Source organism: Colobus angolensis, unplaced genomic scaffold (assembly GCF_000951035.1).
Source record: "Colobus angolensis palliatus isolate OR3802 unplaced genomic scaffold, Cang.pa_1.0 Scaffold21, whole genome shotgun sequence".
Classification (NCBI taxonomy): Eukaryota; Metazoa; Chordata; class Mammalia; order Primates; family Cercopithecidae; genus Colobus; species Colobus angolensis.
Genome location: NW_012115266.1, coordinates 4,311,601 through 4,321,556, shown reverse-complemented (window position 1 = coordinate 4,321,556; position 9,956 = coordinate 4,311,601). Strand labels below are relative to the sequence as shown.

At 58.7% G+C, this 9,956-nt stretch overlaps 1 protein-coding gene and 1 long non-coding RNA gene across 2 annotated transcripts in view; one reads left to right on the top strand and one right to left on the bottom strand.

The window, feature by feature from the left end:
* The window catches only part of OVOL1 (ovo-like zinc finger 1), a 10,102-nt gene extending 576 nt beyond the window's left edge, over positions 1 to 9,526 (top strand). Inside the window, exons 2-4 of the mRNA XM_011942481.1 lie at positions 6,339 to 6,556; positions 6,845 to 7,034; positions 7,353 to 9,526. Of these exons, the coding sequence (XP_011797871.1) occupies positions 6,339 to 6,556; positions 6,845 to 7,034; positions 7,353 to 7,648 (704 nt within the window). The 3' untranslated portion in view covers positions 7,649 to 9,526. The remainder of the gene's footprint in view (positions 1 to 6,338; positions 6,557 to 6,844; positions 7,035 to 7,352) is intronic.
* Positions 1,335 to 3,138, bottom strand: LOC105512150. Its single transcript, XR_001001817.1, has 2 exons — positions 3,032 to 3,138; positions 1,335 to 1,722 (listed from the first exon to the last, which is right to left on the bottom strand). It is a non-coding gene; the product is annotated as an uncharacterized LOC105512150 (long non-coding RNA).
* Positions 9,527 to 9,956: the final 430 nt, after the last annotated feature.

Sequence of the window (9,956 nt, the reverse complement as noted above, 5' to 3'; positions counted from 1 at the left end):
CTGCATGGTGGAAGCGGAGCCGCTCCCAGGGCCTAGGGGGCGCGGAACCGCTACCCCCCACCTCCTGAACCGCGGACAGAGGAGGCAGCGGGGTGTGTCACCGCTCAGGCGACCCTCGGCTCCGACGTCGTAAATCCAGAAAACCGGGATTTGCATGAGGCGGGAGGAGGGCACTGGAGCGATGCCACTTTGGGGGGCTGGGAGCGAGCTGGAGTTTCGGCCGAGATTTGTGTTAAAAGACTCTGAGCTCCAGCCGCTCGCACAGGTCCTTCCTCCTCCCCGACAACACTGGTGGCCGGGTCGGAGTGAGGGTCGAGCCGGTGGGGGGTGTGGGCCCCCAAATTTTCGTTGGGCTCTGGCTCCTGGTCCCGCGCAGTGCGCCGAGACGGTAGGGCAGGCGCCCGCTGCGCCCCTCTTGCCCTTAAAGCAGAGGTGGGATCGGGTCTCACGTCTGCTAGAAACGCACTTCCTTCACCTTGGCGGAGGACACAATTGCATAGAAAGCAGCTGAAGGGAGCCCACCCCACAGCGGGGGGCCAGGCCCGGGGAAGCTGGTGTACCCAGTTATTTTTGGCAGACGCCTAGACAGCGTCGACTGTGAATGAGTAACCCGAGTTGCTTCTTCCTCCAGCGGCATCTTCCCCTGAACGCCCCAAGAACACTCCTACCCCTTCTGTCCTCCCCAACCCCCAACAAAGTCTTTGGAGAAAGCCTGCTTCCTTCCGAACGCCCCCTCCCCAGGCCTTGGGGGCGGGGCGGGGACGCTCTGAACGCCCAGCCCAGCCCCTCTGAGGGGGGAGGGGGGAGTAATTAACCAACTGACTTTGACCCTTGATCTGCAGACTCCCTGGCACCGCCCCAGGCCTTGTAGGAAAGTGGGGAAATGAGGGCAGCAGTGAGGGGCCCTGTGAGGGCTCTTGCTCAGTTTCCCTCCTGAATCAGCTGTTGGAGATAGTGTGGTGAGGTCTTTGTGGCCTGTGGTGCTGGCAGGCTGTTTCACAGCTTAACCTGATCTCAAGGGGACCCCTCTTTCACAGTTCCTTAAAACAAGGGAATGTGCCAGAAGATCCTGATAACCCCATTGGGGAAACTGAGGCAAAAAGGGACGTGAGTGGCCTCCTCACCTGTGGCAGATTAGGGTGTGGGCTCAGGATTCTGTTTATAGCTTCTTGCTTGGCCACCATCCCTGGTGAACTGGCTGGTTCTCTACCTGGGGGTTTGTGGGGGCACGCAGAGGGCCGGAGCCCCTCCCCACTCCGCCTTCCGCCCTCACCTGTGTTTGACTTGCTGCTTAGCTGCTCCTTGGGATCTGATAAACTGAACTTGGACCGTGGTAAAGGTGAGCTGAGCTCTGAGCCAGGCTCAGTGTGCTGTTATTTTTAGTTTTATTTCACATCCCAATCAGTAACAGATCATGTGTTGACTTTTACAAAGGACAAAGAAATTCCGTTTGTTGAAATCATTGACTTCTTTGTGTCCTAGCGATTTTCTCCACCACAGTTCTAGTGACCACAGTGGAAGTGGCAGGGGAGACTTATGCCCCAGGGTCTGTCCCATCAGGTGCAGGGGAGGGCCTCTGGGTGGTCTGGGCCACCGGCTGCCACCGTCCAGGTGAGGGAGACCTGCTGGCTTCTCTGTAGGCTCCTCCAGGATGTGTGATGGGAGTCCAATCTCAAGGATGACGGGAGAATTTGTCCTCATCCCTCTGGCAAGGAGAGAATCCTGTGGGTCAAGTAAAGGGTAGAAGATAGAGAACTTAATTTTACCTCTGAAAGCCATGTGGCCCACTGAAGAGTTTTCCCACAGTTTTTGGCAATGAGAAAGGGAATGTCCGCAGTCCACGCTCGGGTGCCTCAGATGGCTGGAGAGTGGGGGTGTGTTTTGTGCTGGCCTGTCCCCTGGCTGGGCCATTCCATCACCAGCCAACCATGACCCCAGAGCCAGCTGGGCACGTTTCCGTTCGCCTCACAGATTCCTGGAACGTTGTGACCAGCTAAGCGTTGACCCTATTTCCAGTGGAGGGCCCAGAAACGTGGGAGTGTTTGAGTTCTGACCTTCCTGTCAGGTTCCTCTGAGACCCTCAAAGCCTCCCAGAGACCACCTGGAAGGGGGGAAGGTTTTTCTGGCCAGAGGTGCTGGGCCCCAGCCCGACAGCACTGATTCCAGGGCCCCAGTTTGACAATCACATCAGCCTCTCTCCCCCAGGTAGAATTCTAGAGCTTCTCACTCCCAGGGCAGAATCTTTCCCCTGGGAAGAGGTGAAGACGGCTCCATGCATGCGCCCTGGAGACTTGAAAGGATTACTGGCTAGGAAGCCACCTTGAACTGCCGCCCCCCCACAACTGCCCTCCCCTCGCCTTCCTTTGTTATGTCAGTATTGACTTGGAGTGACAGGGAGTAATGCCTGGTTCCTTGAGGATAAACCCAGGCACCTGTACCCAGGGGGTAAATTCTACCTCCTGGACTGACCAGGGAAGGGCTCCAGGAACAGGGTTGAAGCTGGTTCTCCCAACCCCCCAGCGGAGCCCCACCCCCTGCTGAGTGAAATCTCCAGGTCAGGAAGGCACCTGAGGACAGACTGGAAGCTGGAGTCAAGGCCTCTTCCAGGCTTCCCAGCCTCCTCTCTGTCACTGGGCTGGCCACGGTCTGCTCTGCCACTAGCCTGGTGGACACTCGAGCTCAGGGAGGCCAGCAGGCTGGGCGGTGGGACACTGGAGCTTCCTTCAAGGAATGCAGCCCAGCCTGGCTCTACCACTAGGTAGTGTGGGCACTTGGGCAGATCTCTTTCCAGCTGGTCAGGGAGGCTGAGAGTGAGCTTTGGGGCCCGAGGATGCGTCGGGGGTGAGGATGGGGAGAACTCCAGCCTCCAATGGAATGGTTACCCTGTAGTAATTCCTGGGCCGTGTTTGGCAGCAAAGGAGATGTTTGCTGTGCTTGCCAGGGAGTGGGGCTGGGAGAGTGGACAGCCACACAGTGGACAGAGACAGAAGAGCAGGATGGGCCTAGGCAGCCAGCTAGATGAGACTCCTACCTGTCCCCCGGGATCCTGTCACCCAGGCTGCTAGGCGGTCTGTGCTGAGCTTGGGTGTCCTGAGGCAGAAACCTGGCAGATGATTTGTCCTGGAAAGAACAGGTGAGGGCAAGCAAGTCCTTTGGCCGCAGGGAGGATGGCGAGGGAAGCTGGCCATGGGTGAAGTCGGGGCTCCTTTGTATCATCAGCCATTTCAACAAGTCCTGGATGGAGTCCCACAGGGACACTGGGCCTATGCCTGGCTGGGTGGGGGGCCAAAACAGGAAGCACTGCCCCCACTGTTCTGGGCGGGCACCCTGGCAGGAGGGCCAAGGCACAGTTTTAACTTCTTTGTGGATACCCAGTGAAAAGTGGTTGGGAAAGAGGGAAAATATACTGTCTGAAGGAACTTCTGGAAGTTCACAGTGGAAACAGAAGGCGCAGAGACTGGCCCATGCGTTTCTGGGCTGGCCTGCCTCTGGCTGGTGCTGGGTCCTTTTGGATGATTTGCTAGCTGACCTACAGGGAACAGAGGAGATGGGCACGGGGGCACCAGCCCTTCCTGATAAGGGTGTAAGGCTGCTGAAAACCAGCTGCACTGTGCTGACATGCTGGGCCCCCGTCTCACCTTCAGAACTGGGCTGACCCCCATGTTCCGGGGCAGCACCCATGTGGTCAGCGGGGCCTAGGAGGGGGTCATTCTTGCATCTGCTTCATTTGCTCTCTCCAGAGAGCCAGGGACAGGCCTCGTGCCCAGCCCTGTCCTGAGGCCTTGGATGGGGGGATCTGGCACTTTGCCCAACATCTGGGCCAACAGCTTTCCATCCAAGAGATGGAGGACTTACAGAGGCTAAGGAAGGAGACAGGCCTTGATGGGCAACTGCCCTGGACATGGTCCCTCGGTGTGCGTGCCTCTGCTCTGGGCCTGGCCCTCAACATTGTCCAGGTAGAGGCAAGTTGGGCCAGTAGGAGGGGACCCATAAGCCCCCAGGCAGTAGGAAGAGGGCCAGGCTAGTTTGGCCTTGTCATACTCCACAGCTGTGGGCGGCTGATGAGTGGTCACAGCGCCACCGCCTTGCCGGAAACATCTAATTAGGGACAGAGAGCACCACAAGCAGGGCCCAACCAGTTCTGCTTCCTGCCTCCTGCCACTCAGCGACACTCAGTGCCAGGTGGCACGCCAGTGCGCACTCCCTGTGTGTGTGGCCGCAGGAGGGACATGCTCATGGGGGTGGCAGGGAGACAGGTTTGGCAGGGTGGGTGGGATGAGGCAAACATCCCCACCCTGGCGGCGGGTGGCCGCCCATGCAGCCTCCTCTGCCCCTCACTCAGGGTGGAGGTGGACCAAAGAGCCAAAGCAGGCAGGCCCACTCTCTGGCCCCGGTCTCCCAGCACCAGCTCGGCCAGGTTTGTGTGGAACAGCAGAGGCGGGCAAAGGACACAGGTCTCCTCACAAATGCATGGATCTCAGGACCCTAACCATGAGCCTCCCCTCTGGTGGAGCAGGGCAGCCCAGGGCAGCCCCCGTTGTGGGCTCAGCCTGTCCCTCACCTGCTGTCTCCTGCTGTGGTGAGGCTGGGAGATCGCGCTCACACCATGCAGTACTGACAGGCAGAGGAGGGTAGGGGTTCCTGTTTGTCTCCACCTGGATTGAGAAATGGAAACTGTCACCCAGCTTTGAATTCTCAGCCAAGGTCTCCAATAGCTGGCGAGCCTGCCTGAGAAGCTCACCATCGCCCCTGCCCACCCCCAGCCAGACAGCTCCTGTGGCAGAGGAACAAGCCGGGGTAGACAGCCAGACCCCGACACTCAGGCTCAGAGAGAGGTGCAATGCCAGCCCAGAGGCCAGGCCTGGGTCAGGCACTGGTGAATCAACCCTAAGAATGAGGTGGCCCATTAAAGGCCCCCGGACAGACGGACGCCAGTGCCTGCAGGACGGGTTCTGGGCGGCGGCGGGTGCATTCTTCTCTCTCAGACCTTTGTTATATTTTGAGGGGGCGAGAGCTGGGGCCTCTCCCGAAACTTCAGCACTGTCAAACGCACCCTTGCTCCACAACCACATTCCTCTGCTTCCCCCATGTCCCTGTCCTCCTGGGAGAAGAGGTGGGGGCAGCAGCCCTCCTGCCTGGGCCCTTGCCCGTTCTCTGCCTCGCCGGCCGCGGGACGGCAGGGTACATGGGGCCATGCTCCTGCTTCTGCAATCCCACATCAGCCTCCCTCAGAAGCTCACTCATCCTTTAGGTCATAGGCCCCTCATGATTTTTCCTTCTGAAGCTTGGAGGATGTCCTTAGCTTACGGGTTTCAAGTACCGAGCTCAGGCTCTTTGGAAGAAAAATATTAAGTTGAAAAATTTGCTCCAGCTCTGTTGGCTTTGAGAATTGTCTCTCTGTGTCCCTCGAGAGTGCTCTCTTTCTGGTCCTCTGTAGTCAGCACTGGGCTTAGGTTCTGAAGCCAAGCCTCCCTGGCCCGTTCGGTGTGAGGTGCCTGCCATGGGGCGTGGCTGCATCCAGGGGCTGCCAGGTATCGGTGCTGCCGCTGCTGAGGGAGCCCAGCCCGACATGCCCCAGCGAGCGGTCCTGCCGAGGGGGAGGGTTGCATAAGCCTGGGCAGGCCGCCGAGACTGTTAGGCTGCATCCACCTGCGGCTCCCTGACCTCCTCCCTGTTCCACCCACCTGGCCTGTTTCCCTGCAGAGCTGGGACCAGCTGGGAGTGGAGAGCCTGGAGCCCTGGGCTGCAACAGCAGGAACTGGCCTGCTGGGGTGGGGGTGGGAAGCAGGGCTAGGACCACCCACACCCCCAAGACCAGCAGCCAAATCTGTCGGAGGAGAGGCCTGGAGCGGTCCAGACCACCGGGGACCATTCTGATGCGGCTCCAAGAGCTGTCCCTGGGCAGAAGGTCTCCACTGGCTCATGTTCAAAGCCAGGGGGCAGGAAGGGGGTTCGGCCACAGAGGGCTCCGGCTCCCAGTGCCCTTTGTCCCTGTAGGAGAGTGGATGAGGCCTGGCATTCAGAGGGACTGGCCCAGGTGGGGCAGGCAGACAACTCCTGAGGGATAATTGGCAGGGCAATTCGGTCCTCCCAGTTCCGCTAAGACACAAATTACTCAGCGGGCAGTGGCGCTTGGCTGGCATCACCTGCAATTACCTTAATAGGGCCGGAGGGCGGTACAGCAGTGGTGGTCGGGGCAGCCCCGCTCTGCCACATGTCTGCGATGGGAGGGACGGAGTCTCCAGGTTCCAGCCGTCTCATGGCTAGGGAAGCTTCCAGAAACCCCGCTGGATCCTCTCTTCTCTACCAAGCCCCTCACCTATCTGTTCTCTCCCCAGTCAGCCTGGGCTTCTGCCCACCACAACCCTACCGGGAGCCGGAGCCCTCTGTGGCCGAACCCCCTTCCTGCCCCCTGGCTTTGAACATGAGCCTTCGAGACTCTAGCTACAGTGTGGCCCCTGGGCCCTGTGTGGTGGCCCAGCTGCCCTCTGAAGACATGGGACACTTGACAGACCCCCAAAGCAGAGACCCTGGCTTCCTGCGCACCAAGATGAAGGTAACGCCACGCACGCTGTCTCTGAGGGCCGGGGCGTGTATGTAGACCTGCGTCCAGCTCGTAACACATGGCACAAATGAGATGTAGGCAGAGAATGACCTGGGACCTGGGCCAAGGTTTCTGCAGAGGAGTGCCGATCTCCGGGCAGATGGCACAGAGCTGTGGCCTCTGGGAGGTGGGCACCACCCTCCTCAGGGGCACTGGGGGCTGGCATCCACGTCTTCCCAATCTGCCGGCCTGTGGCCCCAACTTCTGGATGTCTGTCAGCAATGCTGTCCTCACCCACAGGTGACCCTTGGGGACAGTCCCAGTGGAGACCTGTTCACCTGCCACATCTGCCAGAAGGCCTTCACCTACCAGCGCATGCTGAATCGCCACATGAAGTGTCACAACGACGTCAAGAGGCACCTCTGCACATACTGTGGGAAGGGCTTCAATGACACCTTCGACCTCAAGAGACACGTCCGAACTCACACTGGTAAGCAGAAGCCCATGGCTGGGAGCAGCACGCCAGATCCGCCTGGCTGCGGCCGTGCGGGAAAAGCCCAGCACCCCCTGCTCTCCCGGGGTGACGGGCAGCCTGGGAGGGCATCCCGGAGCTCAGGGCCAAAGTCCTCCTGAGCTCATCAGTTAGGAGTTTTGATTTGAGAGTCACTCGGGAAATTGGTGTTGGACAGGCCTCCGTTCATCCCTTGGCCCGAGAGGCAGGGGTCCTGTCCTTTCTGTGTCCAGAAGCAGCCGACAGCCTCCAAAGTCCCTGCCAGGTCTCTGATGCTGGCCCCTGTCCTCCCCGCAGGCGTGCGGCCCTACAAGTGCAGCCTGTGTGACAAGGCCTTCACGCAGCGCTGCTCTCTGGAGTCTCACCTCAAAAAGATCCATGGCGTGCAGCAGAAGTACGCGTACAAGGAGCGGCGGGCCAAGCTGTACGTGTGTGAGGAGTGTGGCTGCACATCTGAGAGCCAGGAGGGCCACGTCCTGCACCTGAAGGAGCACCACCCTGACAGCCCACTGCTGCGCAAGACCTCCAAGAAGGTGGCCGTGGCACTACAGAACACCGTCACTTCCCTGCTGCAGGGCAGCCCCCACCTGTGAGTGGCTCGAGCCCTGGGGGTGCTCCCAGAGGCCCTGAGAGGGTCCAGGGGTGCCTCCCAGCTGCCTGGCCAGCCCACCCTCCTGCGACCTCTCACCCGAACACCAGTGATCAGGACTGGAGCCCCCGTGCCTTGGTCTCCCCTCTGGGCACACGTGTTCACTCAGGCCCAGCAATGACCTCTGCTCATTTTTGCATTTTTGACTTATGGGCTGAGGCTGCTCTGAGCCTGAGAAGATGTGCCTATGTCTGGAGATGGGATGAGGCCAAGGCTGCCTTCAATTAGAAGCAGCCGCCCACAGAGACAGGCACTGTGTGCCTGGCAGCAGGACTTCCTACCCAGAGGAAATTTGAGCTAGGATCCCACTGCCCCCCGCCTCTCAGCACAGGGCAGGGGCTGCAGGTCCCCAGTGGACAGCAGAGTCAAAAGCACTGGCAAAGGGCACCTCTGCAAACAACCGTGGTGGGGGCTGGCAGCGAATCCCCCACCTGGCAGGGCTTCCTCTAATGCTCAGGGTTCTGGAGGGCTCTGTCCTTCTGGCAAGGAGAGGCGCACGTGTGTGCCCAGCCGTGTGTGTGCGTGTGCTTGTGTGTATGCACTGCTCTGTGCGTGCATGTGTACGCACAGGAAGTCTTTCCACGTATCACCTCATTTCTAAGAATTAAACTGCAAGGTGCCAAGAAGGTTTTATTTCCTTTTTTTTTTTTTTAAAGATGACAAATGTACAGATGTTAATATATTTTTGGTGCCAATGGCGATGTTTTTAAGAGCGGGATGGAGCTGGCTTTTCTCCATTCCCATGCGCTTCTATTTATCCCGGACATTTCAAACCTCCTCTGTGCCTTGGCTCTGGGCAGGGGCTGCCCCAGCCCACCCCCATTCTTTGTACGGGCTGAGACAGTCACTGGAAGATCTTCCTCCAGCGGTGCCCTGGATGGCTGCTCCTGCAAACAGCACGTGGCATCTTCTGCTCTTCCCTCCAGGCTCTGCCCTGCACATCCTGTCAAGGCAAGCCCCAGTGACCTGGAGAGCTGGCCTGATGCTGAGGGTGTGTCCTTCTAGGGCTTTAGGGGGCAGGCAGGTGGGACGAATGCTGATGCCCATCCACTACCTGAAGCACTAGGACACTCTTGCAGGGCCAGGCTGGAAGGCCGGCCGTTTTCTCGGTCGAGTCAAAAGCCTAGCACAGTGGCAAAAAATGGGGCAGAATGACGACCAGCACCTCAGAAACTTCCAGAGGGAGGAGAGGATTTGATGGCTATCAAATTGTATCTGTTGCCTTTTTTCTGACTTCTTCACCTGGCCAGGCTGGCGTTTGGAGTGCCTGTGGGGAGAGCCATCCTGGCTGGCTGGCTGGCTCCCTTGCTGTAGCTGGGACAGGGATTCTGGGTATAAAGGGGTGTGTGTCTTGTGGGCCAAAGGGAAAGACAGGCAGGGGTCAGAGCCAGCCTGCCAGAGGCAAATGCAAAAGCGGTCCCCACAACACAGCCAGCAGGTCAGCCCCTTGAAGCCAAACCCCGCCCGAAGCAGAACCACTTTGGCCTCCCCTGCCCAAAATGGGTAGTGTCTGCACTTCCCTGGGCTCAGGCTCGGGCCCAGCCCTGGGCTGACCTAAGAGGAAGGCGTCTTCCTGGACTGCCCTCTGAAATGTGTATAGATTGATTCTAAAAACTCGTGTTTCACTTGACTTTAGAGTGTCTGGGGAGCTGCCGTATTCTGAAAGTTACACAGCACACAATAATGTTATCTGCAAGCTCTGTTTGTTTACATTTCTGTATCCCTGGGTTGACTGCCAATCTGAGGCCGTCGTGAAGCTCTGTGTTGTCTGTTTTATTTTATAACCTTCCTCTCAACTATTAAAATTAGAGATCTAATGTTTTCTGTGTTTTGGATGTTTTTGTCTTATGGGCCCTTCTTTCCCCAGGCACAGAAGTAATCGAAACGATTGACTATTCTTATCCAAACCTTTCTTCGTTTCGGTCACCGGGGGGAGGCCCTGGTCAAGACAAGAGCCTGGCCCAGATAGCTTAAGTGACCTGCCCAGGGCCTCGGACAGTCACTGCCTGCTGAGTCCTGGTTCAGCAATCACTGCTCTCGGCAGTGGCAGCAGCGGGGTCCCCTGGGCTCTGTCCATCTGCCTCATACCACCCTGCATCCTGACTGGTGGCCTCTGCCAGGCTGAGACCACCAGGCTTTATGTAGTCACCCAGGGATCCAGTCTTGGCCTACCAGGAGCCCCCTCAGGGTTAGACCATAGGAGGAGCCACAGTCCCAAAGAGGGTGCAAAGCTCACATCACTTGCGGTCAGA